At 39.8% G+C, this 21826-nt stretch overlaps 1 protein-coding gene across 14 annotated transcripts in view; it reads right to left on the minus strand.

Annotated features, from left to right (window-relative positions):
* The window catches only part of COL13A1 (collagen type XIII alpha 1 chain), a 263539-nt gene that overhangs the window by 144525 nt on the left and 97188 nt on the right, over positions 1 to 21826 (minus strand). For 8 of the 14 annotated variants that reach the window (XM_040436356.1, XM_040436357.1, XM_040436360.1 and 5 more), the window contains 4 exons: positions 18216 to 18223; positions 15714 to 15740; positions 7221 to 7256; positions 3982 to 4008 (listed from right to left, as the gene is read on the minus strand). In XM_040436356.1, the coding sequence (XP_040292290.1) occupies positions 3982 to 4008; positions 7221 to 7256; positions 15714 to 15740; positions 18216 to 18223 (98 nt within the window). The remainder of the gene's footprint in view (positions 1 to 3981; positions 4009 to 7220; positions 7257 to 15713; positions 15741 to 18215; positions 18224 to 21826) is intronic. The other 6 variants (XM_040436364.1, XM_040436362.1, XM_040436363.1 and 3 more) reach the window with 2 other exon arrangements.

Raw genomic sequence — 21826 nt, forward strand, 5'->3', positions numbered from 1 at the left:
AGGCACAGCACACCAACATCAAAACCTCATCCCAACTGTGAAGTATGGTGGTGGGGGCATCATGGTTTGGGGCTGCTTTGCTGCATCAGGGCCTGGACGGATTGCTATCATCAAAGGAAAAATAAATTCCCAAGTTTATCAAGACATTTTGCAGGAGAACTTATCTGTCCACTAGCTGAAGCTCAACAGAAGATGGGTGTTGCAACAGGACAACGACCCAAAGCATAGAAGTAAATCAACAACAGAATGGCTTAATAAATAGAAGAAAATACACCTTCTGGAGTGGCCCAGTCAGAGTCCTGACCTCAACCCAATTATCGCTGAACTGAAACAGTTCTGTAAAGAGGAATGGTCAAGAATTACTCCTGATTGTTGTGCACGTCTGATCTGCAACTACAACGTTTGGTTGAAGTTATTGCTGCCAAAGGAGATTCAACCAGTTATTAAATCCAAGGGTTCACATACTTTTTCCACCTGCACTGTGAATGTTTACATGGTGTGTTCAATAAAAACATGGTAACATTTAATTATTTGTGTGTTATTAGCTTAAGCAGACTGTGATTGTCTATTGTTGTGACTTAGATGAAGATCAGATCACATTTTATGACCAATTTGTGTAGAAATCCATATCATTCCAAAGGGTTCACATACTTTTTCTTGCAACTGTATATATAATAATAAAAGCCCTTTGTGCCTGCGCTGTCCCCGTGCGTGTGTGCCTATTTAAGTGTGCATGCACTGTGCGCCGGCCAATCAGCACACATGCACAGACACCGCCTGCACCGTCCATACCTGCGCACCCGGTGTGTACAGGGGGTAGAGCGCCCGACGTGCAGAGCTGTCTGGAAATAAAGGGCCACGTAACTTGGGGGGAGGGGACTGTGTGTGCTGCATTGTCAGGGCTCCCCAAGTACCCGTCTCTGGAGCTAATGATCTCACCTGCTCGCTGCAGTCTCTTTGTGAGTGGCGGTGAGAGGTGAGAGGCCACATCCACCCTTCTGTGCAGTCTTCTGTCATCCTGAACAGCTGGCACTACTGTTCTAGCGCCCGTTATTGTAACGGGCTTAATGTCTAGTTTTTTTAAAATAAAATATTACTTCAAAGGAAAAACCTTTGTATGTAACTGCTGGCAGTGAGAGGAGAGATCCATCTCTACTTGAATGTTTGGCCCTACTTCTGAATCTAAGCAAATCTATGACTATCTTATAGAGGGCATTAAACTATTTATTTGTTTATTTAAAAAAAAAAAAAATTCAAACCCTTTACCATTTCATATAAAAATAAGCATAATTAGATGTTCTAGTATTAGATATTAGTTCTGATTATTTTTGGGTATACTTTATATATTACCTATATATTCCCAGCAATGTACTCATATATTAGTAATATCAGTTATGTTATATGGGAAAATAAATCTTGGTGACTGACATATACTGATATATAAGTGATGATTACATGTCTATTCTCATTTCACTATTCATCCCAACATCATAGTCTTGTGGTTCAGCTATCCCTCCAGTCTAGATTTGATATGTAACCCAACTGAATCCTTCTGACTTCCTGGAAAAAAAAGCTATTTTGGACAAAGGAACATAGCCCAGGCCATTATTATTGGCATTGATGAATGTTGCTGTTGAGCACTAACATGTGTTGACACATTTAGGAAATGGGAAACAGTCTACAAACATGTAAATGTTTTTTGGTTTTCATTGAAAGGATTTGGCTTAGAGCAGTGCAGCTGTATCTTCCCACTACCAGATCTGGCTGTGTGTAAAGTCACATCCCCACTTAGACGGCAGCTTAGCCTACCATTCACGTTTTATTTTATATATCAAATACAAAAATTGCCATATTAACCCCTTATATACTAAACCAATTTTCAGGACAATATTTTTGTAGAGATGAGTGAATTGATTCTAAACTAATCAATTTCGTTAGACCAAAGCATTTGCATGACTTGTCTGCAACTTGCTGTCATGCAACTATTTTAGAACTACGCTGCAATATTTTAGAACTACGTTGCAATAAAGTCACAGGCAAGTCACAGTTAAATGCAATTTGCATTTGTGGTCTAAAATGGCAAAATCACATGCAGACTGCGACCTAAAATCCAATAGTGTTGCATTTTTTGCAGCATGTAATGCGTCGTATTGCTACCCCAGAGTAACAATGGAGCTGGACACTCCATGTTAGAGTAGGTCCCATCTGATAAGAAGCTACCTTGACGTCTGGTAGATGGGCCTGACATATTTTTGATCAATAATATGCGCTAAGAGCTTCTTCCCTGCTTAATAGTAAGTATTGGAGTCATGTATTTGACCCTGTTTACACATTCACCTGTTCACACAGTCTTAGTGCATTCAGTAGTGTGCTGCTACTTTTTTTGTTTTTCTACATTGTTGCCTGGTAGCTTGCACCTGTGATTGTCTCTGGAGGTGCTGTTCCGCTTTTCTGTATGTGTATTGCTACCCCATTATTAATCATAAAATGTGATGTTGCTGTACGACATTGTGATCTTCATGTTGTTGCATAGTCACGGTCTTAAAGGGTTTGCTCACACTTGAAGCCTTTTTCTGCAGATTTCACTGCATGGTCAGGCGTACGGTGGTAATCATACTTACCTGATCCCCACAGCTGGGTTCCGTCTTCTTTGTTCCCGCTCAGGCACCGCAGGTCTTGAGTCTACCTGTGTCAAAATCCAGTTTGATGTGGGTCACGTGGTCACTGCAGCCAATGAGTGGCCTCAGCAGTGAAGTGTGATCCAGTGAAATGACGCATGGAGGACACATCACTGCTGCAGCCATTCATTAATGTGGGGAGATCAGAAACTAGTGGTGCATGAGGGGAAGTGATGGAGAAAGAACTCAATGGTAGGGATCAGGTATGATTCCCACAGGGGGACAGGCAACACTCAGGAAGGTCTGCAGAAAAGGTCCCCAAGGGTGAACAACCCATTTAAAGCTAAATTGCATCTATTATGCAAAAACTCTGCTCTCCCCAATCACTGTCCGGTTCTTTTTATTCATAGATAAGGGCAAACCAAGTATTATAGTGATAAACATCTGTCAACTGGAACTGTCAACACACCATGCCATTACTGGCACTATAAGTTACGCATGATACATTTATCTCACTTCAGTTCACGGAGAGTGCAAAATTTTTTACTTCTTATTTTCATTTTTGTACTTTTTAAATTATCTTCTGATGGGTGGTTCACTACACTTGTTTCTGAATGCATTTTATTTCTATATATTCTATTGTGTTTTGTGTTTATGAAGGTTCTCATTCATCCAGGTCATGGTATATCAGTAGTAACAATTCAGAACTCCATTTTTAATTGAGTTAAACCAGTAAAACATCTTCAAGAGTAAATACAACATACAAGTCCCGTTTCTCTAAATTATTACCACTGATAGACTGTGTTTATCCATTCCACCTTCATGTCATATTAGTCCCCACATGTCTACAGCACATCATCAGCATAATACCTTTGCAAATTACATTTCACTTCACAGCACTTGTGTTTTGTAGCTTAGCTGAGAGAAAGGAATACATTTAGACCATTTTCACAAAATGCTGAGCTGTTTCTATTTGGATGCAATGGAATACTATGTCCAATTTATATGAACAACCACACATGGCCTTTGTGGTGAAGATTCCTGGTCAGTATAAAGTTTTTATCACTTCTGTGGGTGTTTACGAGGCTATAATTTCAACACAGGCGAACACTTGGCCATGTGGTTGCTAGCGCCATGGTGGTGTACTGGTACTAAGCATTAAGTGTAGTAATTAATCCTAAATAGCACAGTCTTAGGATGGGAGTTATTATGTGCAGCAGGGTCTTTTATCTACAGACATGGAAGTTGGGAAACAGAAACTCAAAAGAGGAGTCATTTTGCTGTTTTTGCTTCATGTAAACAGTTTCCAGATGGCTACACATGTGGTTAGGGGGTATTTTGTAGAAAGGCGGAGCTGACTCACCTTCTCGCCAGGATGACCCTTTATTCCCTGGATCATTTACATCAAACACAGTCCCATGTAATAAGGCAGGATCGTAAGAGTTAAGAGAAGTAGAAAGAAAAGAAAGGTGAGCTTCACAGAGATTGAACCGGTGTTAGCCTATGTATCATCGACATTAGACCACTTTCGTGTGTCATAAAGCCATGATGTGGACACCCAACACAGCAATGTGTGATACAGATGTGACCCCCTAGTCACCGTGCTTCTGGCATGATATCTAGTGACCTATTCCTTGTATTCATTACATAAAACCCATATGAAAAAGACTGGTCTGTTTTTTGTGAATAAATACATGTTTATCAACTTAAACTGATGTAATGCAGGTGACGGATTAGCTGTACTAAGAACAGTAATTAGCTCCAATTAACTAAGACTTGACAGGCCTGTAACCATTGCCAATATCTGCATGATCCTGACATGATGCTGGCAATAACACAGTGACAAATTCTGTAGAACAGTGGGAAGTCATGGATTTGTACAGTTTCTTGCTTTTAGTCGACCAGTTTGCTCTGATGTAGAGGCTAAAATCAATTTTTTTCACAAAAAAAAACATGGCTCTATACGTTTGGCATGCACATTTTTTGGCAGTGACTAAAGTACAGTTTTAAAAAAAAACACAACTTTATTTAAAGTTGATGACATACATAGAACTGGCAACATTTTAAGGCATCCTAATAAGAAAGTTAGAATAGCCATATCATCACTTTTTTCCCAATTTAACAGCATAGAATGCTGTAATTAGTGAATTTTAATATCTATAAGACTGATATTGTGTAGGAATTAGAGATGAGCAAATAGATTCCTACAAATCGATTAGTTCTTCACCTGCAAGGGGATGTCCTCACTGCCGAAGAAGCTGTTCCTGCTGCTTGATTGACAGGGCTTGATATCTCGCCCAGTTCTGACAATCTGCTCCGAGTAGTGGCGCAAGCACAGAGGCTCTGCTTCTGCTGCTGGTGCAGCAATAGTGCATGTGCCTCTACACTTCTGGGTGGCGGTACATAAACAGGCACTGCTCCTGAAGCATAAGCAGAGTCTCTGCGCATGCAATGCTATTCAGAGCAGTGGTGCAGGCACAGAATTGTCAGAGCCAGCCCTGTAAATCAAGAGACCGGGGTTGCATCTTCAAGGAAAGCCTCTCGCAAGTGAAGAACTCTTGTTGATGAAGGAATCGATTTGCTCATCTCTAGTAGGAAGCTTTACCGAATATGTATATAAGAATGACCAACATTGCATACATGCAACATCTATTACTAACAGTTCACTTCATGCAAACTTGTACACAAAACCACACAATAAAGCAATAATCCAAAATAAAAAAGGTGTGGACAAGCAATCCTTACAATTGAAGGCCTGGGTAGAATTAGATGGACATGCATTAGCCTGGCCATAGACGTTAGATTAATGTTGGCTGAACACTTAAAAATAGTTGAAAAAAAAATTAGGTTTGAATTTGGATTCTAACAAATCAATTTGCTCATCGCTAGTATCAAGGCATCTAGTCTATCCCTTGTCAGCAGATTTTTGGGGGAAAAGGGGCCAGGCATATTGGATTTCAACATGCTCCTTTCTTCTCAAGGGAGTTAGGCTACCACCAGTCTCCCCTCTCCCCAATAAAAACACAGGCGTGAGGTGGGAGCGTCAGGAGGAATAGCCATCCACCAAACAAGCATTTGGTGCTTGGCAGGAAGGTGTGGGAAATATTTAGACTGTAGTTGTTTGGCTGACCACAGATATAAAGATTGTCATCTCTACAATAAGTATTATATATGATTTGATGTCAAGATCAATATGAACAATATCGAGGCATCCTGAACTTTAGTCTGTAGTGACCTATAGTGATCTATAGGTGACAGTAGAAAAATTATGTTCCTTAATTTAGAACTATTTTACATATCAAATTATTATAAGGTTAATGGTTGATTATCATTAACAAATGTAAAATAGTTTTGATTGCTAACAAAAAGCAATACGTTTATGAAAAGCTTTCGATGCCCAAGCAAAAAATCTTGATTGTATGAAATTTAGTTTGTGAAGGCTTAGAAGGGCTGCATATGGTGCCATCCTTCCTCTATACAAAAAATCTAGTAAACATATAACTTTAATTATGAACTGAATAAGTGATGAAGCTATTTTGAAATAGGAGAATTGGAACATTTTTCAGATTGCTGTAAAATACAGAACAAACAAGCTTATTTAAAAAAAAATGGGAAACTACTCTGGTATAAATATAAATTTGATGACTGGCTGGAAAAACTAACAATTTCTTCACATTAATTTTCTCATGTTCAACAGGAAATCAATCTGCTTTCTTTAGCAGTAGGATCCCCAATCTCTGTCTATATCTCTAACTCTCTATAAAAGTTCACGACACCAGTAATAAGGAAAAGTCAACATGTATTCCCTCGTTCCCAAGGAAGAAAAGAGATTTTGATATGGGTCTTAATTTCCTCGTTGTGACTACAGGATTCAGACCAGTAAATTAACCTTAATGCAGTTCAGCAGGTTGCCTTACTTAGGGACATATATTACATGCTGCTAAAGAAAACAGCTGGTTCTAAAGCGGCAGCTAAGATAAGCGTTACATTTCCAATTACTAGTCATATAAAAATGTCAGCGTTTTTTTTCAAAGACTTATATGTAACACTTAGGTTTTGTATGGTAGCATTATTCAAGTGAAATTCCAGGAGCCACAAACCCACGGTGAACAAAAGCACTTTCCGCATGCATAATAAAGGCAAGGAAGGGCTGGCAAGGGGGCAGGAGGGCAAGTGCCCCTGGCATGTCTAGTTTTCCAGATGTGGGTTGACCTTAATGAAACAGCAACATTTCAGTCCATTGGTAAGCTTTGAACAAGGACTGAATATAGTATCATTATTGTTAAATAGCCTTTCACTTTGTTGTATGGCCCAAAGCAGTGATCACCCATCAGCATTTTCTTTAAGGCAAAAAAAAAAAAAAGAAATAAGTAGAGCCATGATAATCAGGACATTACTGCCGGCTCAGTATGGACTTCTATCTCTGCATTCCTTCCCTTAAAAGTAAACTACTGTAAACCTGTTAAAGGATGCTTCTTCATTATGCGCCTCACTTACTATATCCCCCAAGGCTAAACATTGCCAGCCCTCCCTTACATGTCTCCAATTTGTTTCTACGGCTTAAAAGCTTTTGCACACAAATAAGTGAAGAATTAAACTCACCGTCCGTCCTGGCATCCCAAGACCACCTTTATCTCCCTGATAATCAATGGAAATGACACAAGGAACTTTAACATGAATTCTGTTAATTACCATTTGTAGACATTTTTGGTAATGCTTTTTTTAAGCACACCAAAAGCTTACGGGACAAGGTAGAAAATATTATTTTTTGTCTATTTATTCCAATATTTGGACTGAAATATGCTTTCCTGGGTGGAGACACATTATTATAGTAATTGTAATCTTCATTAAAGAAAACATTTTCCATTGCATGTGTATACAGTATATTATTTGGGCTCCATGTTGGGTTTTATATGTTATATCCAGCAGGCAACATCTGAATATACTCAGATTTTCTACCAAAGGAATAAGCAAGAGCTGGGTGGCAACACTGAAGCCCCTAACTCCTTGTGCTCCAAGGTGTTGATGGAACATAACGATGATATTACATTTGCACTTTAGCTCCAAAGATAACACCCAAGGCTAAAGTCACAAAGTCTGAGTCACTCCCAAAACTTTTAGTATCCATGGGCAAAGTGGCTACTATACTACATTAAAGTGGACCAGCCATCAGATGGTGCTAGACTATGTAAGAACAGCATATATAAGGACATGCCCACTCTCCTATTAGCCGAAATGGCACAAAATCTTGTGTGATGTTTGCCTAATAAGAGCAATCAAAGAATACATCAGACACTTAAGGCAGATTTACATGGCCTAATGACGCAGGCAGATGTCAGGAAAGAAGCATTCTTCCTAATACTTACTGGTCAGGCAGCAATCCCCTTCACTATATGGGGATGAGTGATGGCTACCACTATAGCTCATTCTCATACAGATTAATTGCTTCTGGGCAGCAGAGTCCCAATGGCACCTTCCATGGGCAGAATGATGGGAACGAGCGTTTGTATGAACATTCATCCCTGATAATCTGCCCGACAATTGGTCAGTGTAAAGCCACCTTTAGATACAAGTCTGGTGTATTCATGAGAGGAGGGATCCCTGTAGTCATTGATGGACTATTGCAGATATAAGGTAGTCAGCCATCATTTACCTCTGGGAGGTGAGAGGGACATGGCAAGAAGTGAGGGGAATGCTCCAATCATAACAACAAATCCATAATTATGTGTCCAGTGCATTCCCACAATGTTGATGCTCTTATGTAGAGCATCATAGTTTGATGACAAATCCGGTTTACAGTTACTGAGACATGGATTTTTGGTGCATTGTAAATGCAGCAGATAGTATACCAATTTCTAAAAGGTCTGTAGAATGGGATATTTTTTTTTACAACATATGGTACATACTTGATTTGAGAAAAGATGTACATCAAAATGAAAACAGCAGGTCCTCTTTTATGTGTACGGCTTGAGCTATTCAGAGCTGCAGTGTAAATTAACAATGTCCCAAGACTAGGAATTTTGGCAATTATGGAGCAAACATGTATTCAAAATGAAGTATTTAATAAAATCTTCAAAAGAAATCATTTTAAGTATATTAAGTAAAATTCCAAGCAATATAGGAACTGGCCATATGGTTAAGATTTCCATGCAACTTTGCTGGGCACATTCCTATAATAGATTTAATAATGTTTATGATGAGCATAAACAAAGAAAAATCCAGTATTGGAGAACATGGAAAGCAAACTTACCATGAAATGTGATCAGGTAGGGCAGGATAAGGGGATCGTAAGAACATACCGGAAAATGTTAGATATGCTAGGTTGAGCTTCATCACTAAGAGCCACAATAAGTATACAGGCTGGTTTATTAATGAAATATTTTTCCAAGCTCAAATCCATATGAGAAAGTGAACCTACGTTCTGACATTACCACTACATTAACAACCAGGCCATGGTCTAGGAGGTTTAAACACATGCGCTCTTTTAGGAGGAAGAAATTGTATTTGTAATATGGGGGATCATTTTCTGTGAAATGCATAGGCTCGGCATGCCAATGCCTAAAACAATTCAGGATTTAGAATTACCTGATTTCAGACTATATATTAAAGGAAAGGAAAAATCATCAAAAATACAGGCTAAAAATATGCATGGATTTGAAAAATGAAGGAGAAATGTGTAATGGTAAAACATTAAAGGATTAAAAAAATAACATACAGTATAATTTACAATGCACCAAAATCTGTTTTGGCTTAAATCATAATGTGGTGATCAAAGCTTGTAGCTATTTTCAGAGGTTGTATGGTTGGATGTCAAAACAGCTTAAGTAACAGTACATGTTAACTAGTGCTCACACTTGTTAGCATGTACAATACAGAAAGTCAATCTTAGGGACCATGGTTACAGACAGGAGCAGACTGAGAAATTAAAGTAGTCCTGGAAAGCAACCTAAAAGTAGCCCCATGTTGTAGGTGGATCCAAATTGACAGAAGGTAGGGGCAATACAAGTAGGCAGGAACAACAGAAGTAGACGAGATTAAACACACTAGATTAATGCTGGACGAATCTGTTGGCAGACCATCTAGTATACAGAAGACCATCTAGCAGGGGTGTAGCTAAAGGCTCATGGGCCCTGGTGCTAGAGTTCAGCTTGGGCCACCTTTCCCTCACTGCTTTGTGGCCAGGGGGCAGGGGAGCACATAGCCTTCATGCTGCCTGATGCAAAAATTGAAACGGCACCCCCCCCCACCTTGCCAAATTCTTGACCTAACCCTTTTCCTCCAGCCAGAGGTGTAACTTGACCAGCATGCACTTTCTATAATACCAGTGTCTTCTTATTCGGCACAAGGGTCTTTGGGCCTTCTCAGGGTCCTGGGCCCGGTAGTGACTGCTACCTCTGCATTCCCTATAGCTACGCCCCTGCCATCTAGTATATAGTTTGTAAGGCTGAAAAAAGACCTTTATCTATCCAGTTCAGCTTGTTATCCTGCAAAGTTAATTAGTACACTAAAGTTTGCTTTTAATTAATCAGTGATAGCTGATATCCGGCAATTATGCTTTGGATGCCATTCCACAATATCCCAACATTTGTCTCAAGGAGAAAAGCTTTCAGTTTAAAGAACTGGTAAGTAGAAAGAAGACACTGCACTGATTCAACAAGATTATATGTTTCGCATTAAATTACTATGTTGTGTCTCTTTTATTCTTTCTCTGCAGCCAATGATTATCTAAATATATTTATTTGGTCAGTTTATTTTTTCTGGCTCCCTTCCCCCTAATTAAATACATGCCTGTAGCCACCATTATGTGAAATAGCTGCAACTACAGTAAATGATGATTCATCAAATGGCTCGGAATAGAATGGGAAATTCTGTTTATCTTTCTATGATGTTTCCAATGTGATGCTCAATAGTGAAAAATAAAAATTTTGTGTCCTACTTTGATAAGTCAGATCTGGCGTGTTATCAAAGGGTTTAACCAGCTATAAAAATATAAACATGCAATGAACAGATTACAACTCCTACAGCAATAAAAATGGCATCACGGGACATTCCCTTTGAAACTGTCCTCGGCTTCTGTAGAAGAACATCTGGCCAGCGTTGCATGCAACTTAAAGACCATGTCGCCACTTAAGGTTTTCCTATTTTGTTTGTCCCTTATCTTTTAAATAGCAATATAGTCATTATAGGAACATTTCAAAAGACGTGCTACAGCCTCTTATACATTTATTGTACAAACTCCCCTTCCCAATGGGACTCGCCTGTCACAGCAGCTTCCATGTTGTACAGGCGCCTAATGGTTGTATCTGCAGTGTTTCCTCTCCTCATAAAACGTTCATGTTTAACAGAGGATGTTACATGTCTGTAAAAATTCTGGTGTCTGCCCTCATTTACACTTACATTAAATATGAAGGTTAACTCAGGATATTGTGCTAAGATAGACAATGTTTAAAAAAAAGTTAAATAGTTGAAAGTGTCTTGAATGCAGTATGCCCAAAGAAGAGGTCTATTTTAGGCTGTAAATCTCAACATAGTTCAATAGAAAAGGTGCTTTCTATGAGGTTTTCCAAGCATGTAAGGTGACTTTACAATGAAATGAATGGGAATTACAGAAATTGCAAAAGCAATCTGATTTCCTTATAATGATTGCCTATCCAAAATCTGGCTCTGCCGATCAGCTGTTTGAAGAGGAACAGTGGTCGCACAAGCGCCACAGCCTCTTCAATGTTTAACTGCACGCCGTCTACATTATAGCTGTACATCCTATTCAAGTGAATGGGAGAAGAAGCTGTAATCACATTGCACGTCACTGCAATGTAGAGATTGAAGAGGAAGCAGTGATCGCACAAGCATCACAGCCTCTTCAAAAAGCTGATCAGCGGGGGAATCGGCTGTCAGACCTCCAGTAATCTGATATTAAAAGCGGTTGTCTGGCTCTACATATTAATGACCTATCCTCAGGATAGGTGAAAATCAAACAGCGGTGGCAGCATCTCCCATGATTCCATCTTTATTAGAGCTTCACAGCATATAAAAAAATCTGCAACGTTTCAGCTGTACAACAGCCTTTGTCAAGGCTTGACAAAGGCTGTTGTACAGCCGAAACGTTGCTGATTTTTTTGTATGCTGTGAAGCTCTAATAAAGATGGAATAATAGGAGATGCTGCCACCGCTGTTTGATTTTCACGTATTCTCTGGCTTATTGGATCCGCGGCTGGTGCGGGGCTGTTGCAACTCCCTACAACAAGGACGGACCATTAAGTGCTGCTCCTGCACCTTTGTTTCTATCCTCAGGATAGGTCATCAATATCAGATCGACGGGGGTTCAACACCAGTCACTCCCGCTTATCAGTTGTTAAGAGGAGACGGCGTTCCATGCAAGTGCAGCTTTCTCATCATTACACTGTGGGTCATCTCCTGTGGAGCGGCAGTGTAGTGTAATTACAAGTACTAGTTCCACAGCAGCACGGTGGCTCAGTGGTTAGCACTAGTGCCTTGCAGCACTGGGGTCCTGGTTTTGAATGCGACCAAAGACAACATCTGCATGGAGTTTGTATCTTCTCCCCATGTTTGCGTGGGTTTCCTCCGGGTGCTCCAGTTTCCTCCCACACTCCAATTACATACTAATAGGGAACTTAGATTGTGAGCCCCATTGGGGACAGCTTGACGATAATGTCTGTAAAGCACTGTGGAATATAGCATTGCTATATAAGTGCATAAAATAAATAAATTGGAGGGAGTACTCATCATTACACTGTACCTCTGTGACAAAGTGCAGTGCAATGAACATGAAGCGGCACTCACATGGAGTGCCGCCTCCTCTTCATACAGCTGATCGGCCAGGATGTCAGGTGTTGGACACCCGCTGATCAGATATTGATGACGTACCCTATGGATAGGTCATCAATATATATGGCCAGACAACCCCTTTAATGACCTATCCTGAGGATAGGTCATCAATATCTATAACCTGGAAATTCCCTTTAGGAATGCTGGGAATTGGGGTCAGTTATTGTCTGTTCGACATCTGCGCTATGCTGTTCTTTAGGGACCGAGTGTGTAAAATAAAGGAAATTAAATTGCCAAGACAGGGACTGATGTAAATGGTGACAGACTTTATACAGTACTGCAAAATATGTTGGCACTATACAAGCAACATAAAATGTACATTTTTAAGCAACCTATTTGTAGTTCTAGAATATTATAACAGGCAATACAATTATAAAGATTGAGGTATTTTTACAGTAAGTTACTTTACTTTTACTGTAAGTTATTTTGAAAATATTTTAGGGCTAATTGCTAGGTAGGAAGTACTGTATTTCAGTAGAAAAATAATCATATGCCCGTGACATTCGTCTATACAATTTTTCAGCCCACTGGCATGTTTTAGATGCGCAATAGTGTATGATTAAAATGCACTATAATTTCTGTTGGCTTAAAAGCATGATGTTTATAGAAAACATATGCAGATTTATTTTACACGTATTTCTACGCATATGTTTGTCATATTATATTTTCAGACTAGTCATTCTGCTTATTCTCATGATTTTGATTTTAATAAAGATGTCAGCTTAAACCAACATTTGTACAGTGGGAATTATATTCAGATCATCCTAGAACTATCCAAGTATGGACGTCAATCAAACATTTCAGAACATAATAATCACTTAAAAGTGTGGTAGAAATTCTATTTTCTCTTATGCAATTCTGTCATTTTCACAGACTCCTGCTATACTTACAGATGTGAGTACAGCGTGGAGGCATCAACATCTTACCTGATGTACTACATCTTAGTACCTGACATGCCATGATGCAGAGATCTCTGTGTTCTCCTGGCTTGCTTCCACATAATATTATACCCTGATCACCTGCACAATGTAGTCACCATCAACCATCAACACAGGATCCTATGATATCTACCAGAGAGAGGGACTAATCACAGTGGCATACTAAGGGAGGGGGGGCTTGGGGGGCCGTCCGCCCTGGGTGTCGCCTCTCAGGGGAGTGCCAGAAGCAATGAGCACTTCCATCAATACAGATGGAAGCGCTCATTGCTGGAGCGCTGGGAACTGTGGTCCTGTCACTCACCGCTCAGCTCCCCGCACTCCTCCCCTCCTTCAGGCCAGCGGCGCACAGAATGGTGAAGCAGGAAGACTTATCCCTGCTCCAATATTCAGCCTGCAGGCACAGATCGCGCTGCCAGCCTGTGTGGGCGGAGCCTGCAGCCCTGAAATCTGCATAAGCTTCGCCCACATAGTGCTGCAGAGCGATCTGTGCCTCCGGAGAAGCGAGGTATGTGAGCTTCAGGAGCTGGACAAGGTGAGTAGTTACTGTGTTGTTGTTTTTTTTTTACAGAGGGGGCACAGAGGGTTTTATTACTATGGAGAGGGGGCACAGAGCACTTCATTACTATGAAGGGGGCACAGAGGACTTTGTTACTATGGAGGGGGCACAGAGGGCATTACTAATGTGAAGGGGCACAATGGGCATTTCTACAATGAAGGGGGCACAGAGCCAGAGGGCATTACTACAATGAAGGGGGCACAGAGGGCATTATTACTGTGAAGGGGGCTCAGTGGGCATTATTACTTTGAAGGGGGCACAATGGGGATTTCTACTATGGAGGGGCAAAGAGGGTATTACTAGCACAGTGCGCATAACTACTATTAAGGTGGCACAATGGGGATTATTACCATGAAGGGTGCACAATGGGGATTATTACTGCAAGGGGGCACAATGGGGATTATAACTGTGAAGGGGGCACAGAGAGGGTATAACTACTGTGAGGGGGGCACAATGTGGGCATAACTACTGTGAGAAGGCACAGTGTGGGCATAACTACTGTGAGGGGGCACACATCTGTACAAAACTACTGTGAAGGTTGTACAATGAGGGCAATACTACTGTGAGGGGGTACAATTTTTTGAAAGTATTGGGGGGGGGGGGGGGGGGAGTTGCAAAAGAAAGGACCTGTCCCGGGTGCTAAACACCCTAGGCACGCCACTGACTAATCATCTGCATAGATCTTTTGGTAAATAACCATATGGCATCATGAGCAGAATGCAAGCCGGGAGGTGCTCTGAGAGCTCTACATCAATTAGTGACACAAAAAAAAATGCAAATAACCACCAATTAAGAATAACACCCAATGTCATTTATAAAAATTATACATTTTATTTTGTTCATCACATTAAAATGACACATATAACACTGAAAATATTTGATATATAAACCATATAATGTAATGTCACCCACTATAGTGTGGTATATTAAAGTGCATAGTAGCATGTGCAAAAAAAGGGGTTGAATTATATAGTCACAGCTAACCATAGTTCAATCGATATACGTATTAGTATTCCCCCCACAAATATATCACAATAAATTACAAAAAGGATAAAATATGGGACTAAAGGAAAACAATATTATAATCCTCTATGAACAAAATAATATGAATAACCACCATCTGGGTGACAAACACCTTCCTCGGGGGCTAAGTGCTTCCTATTTAAAGAATGTTTTTTTCCTTCTTGCAGTTATCCCCCGAGGAAGCAACTGCAGAACATGTGTGGGGTGTTTTCTGTTTGTCACATACAATAGAGGGTGACATTATGTTATGTGGTTTACGTGTCTAATATTTTCAATGTTTTATGTCTCATTTTAATTTGATGAACAAAAAAAAATTATTTTTATAAATGGAAGTGGGTTTTATTCTTAATTGGTATATACTGTTGTGGACACCTACTTGGTGAATTACTACTATAGAAGCCAGGGTTTTGAATAGGCTAAAAATGTTGTATAAATCCTCCCAGATCCTTGTTCATAAAATATATTTTATAAAACAGGCTCAATACAATGAATTAAAAAATGTCCTGTATGTTAGCTGCATCATACTATTATAACATTACACATAACAAAAACATATTGCTAGAGTTATGGTTCTCCATTTTATAGTCCACTAAATAAAGTTTTGCTACTGTCTTGCTTTGATCTACATTGCATGAAATAAATCAATCAGCACAAAAACATAAGTACATAAGCTATAAGTATTCAACAGTAAATTCATCAACAAGGACAGAAAAGATACAAAAGAACACTTACCGGAATACCAGGTTGTCCAATAGGGCCCTAGAAAAAAAGCAGATAGTTTAGTCAGCTGCAGTACATTAAAAGCATAGAGATTAGAAAGAGATTCTACAGAGATCGCCTTAAAGAGGTCACATAAGGAACACAAAAAGTATTGCGAACAATTGTTAATATTCACGGTTTGAAATTATAGTATTGGTAACAACTTGGCATCTCTACCATCCTCTGCATTTATCAAGAAAGATTGGCCTTGAGGTCTCAGGAAGGAGGTACAATGGTCCCTCAACTTACAATAATATTTGGTTTGGGGAAGACCTTTCTAAGTTGGGACCATAACTGAAAATTGGTTCCAAAGCCCTAAAATGTCATCCCAAGATAAGAAGAAAGATTTAAAACATACCTCAAAATAGGAAACAACTTTTCATAAATGAATAGTTTAGGTGATTTAGGCTTTTTTTTTTTTGCTTTTAACAGTGATATCTATGAAGAGAGGAAGAGGAAGGAGGAGGTTGATGGATGAGAGACACAAACTGTAGTTTCATAGCTCTGCTACACTTGGAACTTTTGAATGTACTATATCTAGTAGGATAAGGGTCTATCACTGTTCAAAGTGAGGTAATAGATCACCTACTAGCTGGCAGCAGCCTCCTCATTCCTCCTCTTATCTCCATAGACTTTTGTGTGTGAGGCTGGAGACAAAGACTGAGTACCAGAGATACAGATAGAGATAAGATGCTAAGTAAAATAAAGAGGAGAAAAGTAGCATGGAAATCCCAGGAGTATGCATAAATCTTTAATCAGATATATTACCAAAGTTCTTATAGTCACCTGTGCTATTCATTTCTGAAAACATGTTTATAGCTAGAGGTACAATTTAAGAAAGAAGCAGATAACTAAGACAAATAAAGTGAGTTCTCACATATAGCAGTCAGTATACTGGAAGCTAAAAATTATTTTCTATGTAGAGGACAGGAGCTTCTTCAAGATCCTGTATGTTACATAGTGTACTTAAAAAAAAATGGAGCCACCCTCACCTGACATTCAAAGAAGAAGCTCATCTTGGTATAGAGATAATGAAGTACAGGATATATAGTACCAGACTGTACTGTGAAAAGTAGCTAATGGAAGCCAATAGATCTGTTTTACCAGAGAAAATGACCATGTTGATTGGTAGGATTTGAGTTTGAAGCTTTTAATGCTGAATCAAGTTTCAACTTATGATGGACAAGGGAAGACCGGTAAAAGTTGAAAATATTGTATCCTGGGGCCATTGTATCTTGAGGGACCACTGTACTGCAGTAACTATAAATTAATTGTATTGGTTAAATGGTCACTTGAGTTTTCAACAAACTTTGCATAAATAAATAGCACAAATGACTATAAGAAAATGTATAATAAATATTTTTAGAGAAAGATGCATCTTTCTCCACTTATAAGCCACTTCTTCTACTTTCCTCGCCGCCTGCCCTAATCATTCACTCTCAGTGAAATCTTTTTTGAGACACATGAGGGATTATCAACTCATTGGGGGATCAGGTTATATTCTGCATACAGAAGTATATGGAGAGGGGAGGGAGAGCTGTTGTAGAGTGAGAGAGACAGAGGCACAGACAGATATGATTGCTAGTTTTAGTATGATTTCTTTTTTCTGTATTTGATTATGAGACAGCATTTAGAGCTATGCCTTGTAGCAGCCACATGGACCACAGGGACCTGTTGTTTAGAGATGACCATCTGGCTTCTATGGACCAGTGTTATAGACATACTCTGTAACCATATATACTGTAGGTGTTATTTTTCATTATAATCCTGCCTGTGATGATAATGAGATGTTCTCTATAGAGCAGGAAGTGTCAGACTATTACTACTAGAGCTGTAAATTCATTGGCAGCTATGTCATATGATTTCACAGAAGTAAATGGAACCACATTTCATCATATAGCTACGCAATAAAACCACCAATGTCATGATCAAATCATTGAAAATGGATGCAATACTGTATGTTCATTAAAAATGGACAGACGGCCAATTGATGGCTGTAAAAATGGTTGAAAAATGGCCATAAAACACTGACAGTGTGTCCGCTTTTCACAGCCTTTTTTTTTTCCTGCTGTTGTGTGAATTTAGCCTAAAATGGCTACTTTAATTTAATTTAATTTCAACATACATACTGCAAGAGAGATAACGGCAATGCTTACAACATAATGAAAGTAAACTACAAACCATAGATCATAATCGGAGATTATGCTGCACAAAATAGAATGAATAAAGAACAAATAAAATGATGATTCACATCTCACTTCTAAACCTGTCGCACATAAAGAATCATTCTGCTCATACATCACAAACTGATTTATTTTCCCTGTCATTCACTTTTTCTAGGCATTGTAGTTTATGTACAATGATTGGCATGTTCATTATCTGAACATTATCATGTTTCCGCCACCCCCAACCCTATAAACCTGTTACCAGCAGGAACACAGCAGGGAGTTACAAGAAGAGATGTCAGTTACTTACAGGTGGCCCTGGAAGAGAAAAGAGAAGGGGAAAATTAAATGATGTCTGAATGACAATGTACAAACATAATTATACAGTTATGGTAACATTTATGATCAGGGTGTAAAATAATGGATCCTTCTCTGTGTCAGCGTCTTAGCTAAGTTAATTAACGGTATAACTGTAGCAGAACTAAAAGGAATTGTGATAACACGTCAGTGTTATCTTGTGACAAAAAGCCTTTGAAAACCATTTGTGACAAAAAACATTCAAAAAGTCAATTAACATTTTCTTGCCATTATTTACTTAACACATTAACACATTCCTTTTAGATCTGCTATATCAGTACATCCAATGTATAAAGGTTAGGTGATGAGAAGCTAAGCTGCTCTTCTTTATTAGGCTGGGTTCACACCTGAGCGTATTCGATAAGCGCTTTTTACAGGCGTTTTTATCGGGCGTTTTTGAGGCGCATTTTGGGGCGTTTTTGTATTTTGGAAACGAGCGTAGTACGCGCGTTTGTCTGATTAATCCAATGAAAAACTGCCACAATACGTGCGACAATACGCCCCAAAGAAGCTCCTGTACTTCTTGGGGCGTAGGACGTTTTACAGCGTGTTCGTACGCGCTGTAAAACGCTCAGGTGAGAACCATGCCCATAGGGAAAAATTGGTTTTTGCCTGTTGAGCGTTTTACAGCGCGTAGGAACGCTCAAGTGTGAACCCAGCCTTAGAAGCAAATGTCTAACTCCAAATACTGGGAAATTACCAATATCAATGGTCTCTGTCTCTCCAGCTTCCAGTATTTGGGTATTCATCTAATGCTCCTTGAGAAACACCTGATTCGATTTAATTTTAATACTCTCAGTGCCAAAATACACTTCTCAAAGTACGCCATTGGATAGCTAAAATAAATGTCGTTCAAATGCTTATTTTACCTAAAATCCTATATAAATTCTTATGCCTCCTGCTTATAATACCAGCTCATAACCATAATACCAGATATTGTTACAGACCAGTGAGCATGTACCCACTGGGTCAACTAACTAGTTTGACAGCCATTATTCTGGTTATTCTAACCGGACAGCTAACTCTTTGGATAGTCCCAGTATAGTTGGCAGCTGACCTATTGGATTTATGGACTCTGGTGCAAGCAGGATGAAGAAGCCACACCAAAACTACAGGAAAACTTCAGAAGCTGGTTTTAGAAAGAAGGTAGACACAGGACAGACTTGCAGAAAGGGTTGCAGTGAAAACCGAGTAGGCAAGCTAGATACCTGGAAGGAGCAGGGTTAACTCAAACATGAAAATAACTGAAACTGGAAATGCAGGAGAACATAGGCAAAGTTAAAAACAGGGCTGGAGTACAATAGGAACACAGGAAGAAAAGAATGCAGGATAAACACAGGTAACTCACAATACCACTAGACTGGGGAGGGTGCCTTAAATACCCAGAGATCCCTAGCCAATGGATGGTTGAGAATTTGGAAGGGGACATGCTGGCCCTTTAAGAGGCAGAACATGAGCATTAGTGTTGAGCGAGCATGCTTGGCAGAACACCACCTCGGCTCGAGCATCGCTATGCTCAGCACATCGCGGTGTTTGGCCGAATACCGCGTGCGCTCGAGCGCAATGCTCGAGTCTCCTCCCCGCACGTTTGTTGGCTGCTACGCAGCCAATAAACATGCAGGTTAGTAGTTCCCCTCACTGTAATGTCGTTGCCATGTTGGTTACTTGCATTACAGTGATTGGCTGGCTGGAACGCGCCCGGGTGCTATAAAGCACCCGATGACACGTGGTTCGGTTAAGTCTTAGTCAGGGAGAGCTGCGCTATAGAAGGGACAGATGCTGTAGGGAATTCAGTTTTATTTTTTGGTTAGGCATGGTTGGTGTTAGAGACCCAAAAGTCCTTTTAAGGACTATCGTTGTTTCTGGCAGCAATATATATTTTTAGCGCAACCTACGCTAAATTGCTTGCAATTGTTTGGCTGCTGCAGACAGCGACATTATCTGTGCTACATCTCCTGTGTAACGTGTGCACAGCCTAAAAATATCTGTGACATCCAGTGTACTTTTTCCATAGACGCTGCTGACAGTGACATTACCTGCGCCGCATCTCCTATATAACGTTTGCGCATCCTAAAAATAGCTGTGGCATCCAGTGTACATTTTCCATAGACGCTGCGGACAGCGACATTATCTGTGCTACATCTCCTGTTTAACGTGTGCGCATACTAAAAATATCTGTGACATCCAGTGTACTTTTTCCATAGACGCTCTGGACAGTGACATTACCTGCGCTACGTCTCCTGTATAACGTTTGCGCATCCTAAAAATATCTGCGCTACATCGATTTTATCTTCGGTTTTGTGCGTATTATTGTCAGTCTGTAAAAGTGGCATACTACTCGGACAACATCGTTCCCTGCAGCAACCTGGGAGTCCAAGATGCATCCAGACATCCTCCCCATGCTGCTCCCGAACCATTTCAGTGGAGTTTCCATCAATTTCTGACATTTCCTGTGAACCAGACAACCTCCCCTCTTCCTAGCAGGGGGTGCCTGGTTTAATGCTCTGGCTCTCCCATTGACATCTATTGTGCTCAGGTGCTCAGCAGAGCACCCGAGCATCCCGAGGTGTTCTACTTGAGCAGCCAAGCACTTTGGTGCCCGATCAACACTAATGAGCATGCGTGCATCCTAAGGACACAGATACTAGTAGGCTGGAAGGGAGGGTGCAGGCTGCAACCTGCAGAGGATAGTACTGGGCAGCATGGTGAGAAGTGCACAGGGCATGCACCCCAGAGACAACCGATATGCTATGATTTATCTGGGGAAATATTTGTCCCAGGATATTCTGATATGTGTTATCCCCCCTTTACGAAAAAGGGGGCTTAGGAATACCAGACCTATTATATTAGCCAGAACATATACCTATAATGTTGCTCACTCACAATGAACAAAGACATACCCAATATAGTCAAAAATATATCCACTTTATTGCATAAAAATCCATGTACACAATATATAACAATATAATAGTAATAATAAAAGGAAACGACAGATGTGTAAAGGTGCCAGAATCAGCTGACCTATGCTGCTACTACCCCCAAAAAGATCTTCCACATGTCAAGTGTCACCATATCCCAAAAATATACACTATAAAACATGAATATCACAAAATGGCCTACCTGTTACTCCATGCATGGGTATATCCCTCAGTACGGGTAGATACCTATATCAAGTTCACTTCTAGGAAGTGTATAATAGCACTGACTAATAAATATTGCCCAAAAAAATTGTACAGCATTTCTATTGTTTTGGGAAATATTTATTAGTCAGTGTTATTATACACTTCCTAGAAGTGAACTTGATATAGGTATCTACCCGTACTAAGGGATATACCCATGCATGGAGTAACAGGTAGGCAGTTTTGTGATATATATGTTTTATAGTGCATATTTTTGGATATGGTGACACTTGACATGTGGAAGATCTTTTTGGGGGTAGTATCAGCATAGGTCAGGTGATTCTGGCACCTTTATACATCTGTCGTTTCCTTTTATTATTACTATTATATTGTTATATATTGTGTACATGGATTTTTATGCAATAAAGTGGATATATTTTTGACT

This window comes from Bufo bufo, chromosome 6 (genome assembly GCF_905171765.1).
Source record: "Bufo bufo chromosome 6, aBufBuf1.1, whole genome shotgun sequence".
NCBI classification, from domain to species: domain Eukaryota; kingdom Metazoa; phylum Chordata; class Amphibia; order Anura; family Bufonidae; genus Bufo; species Bufo bufo.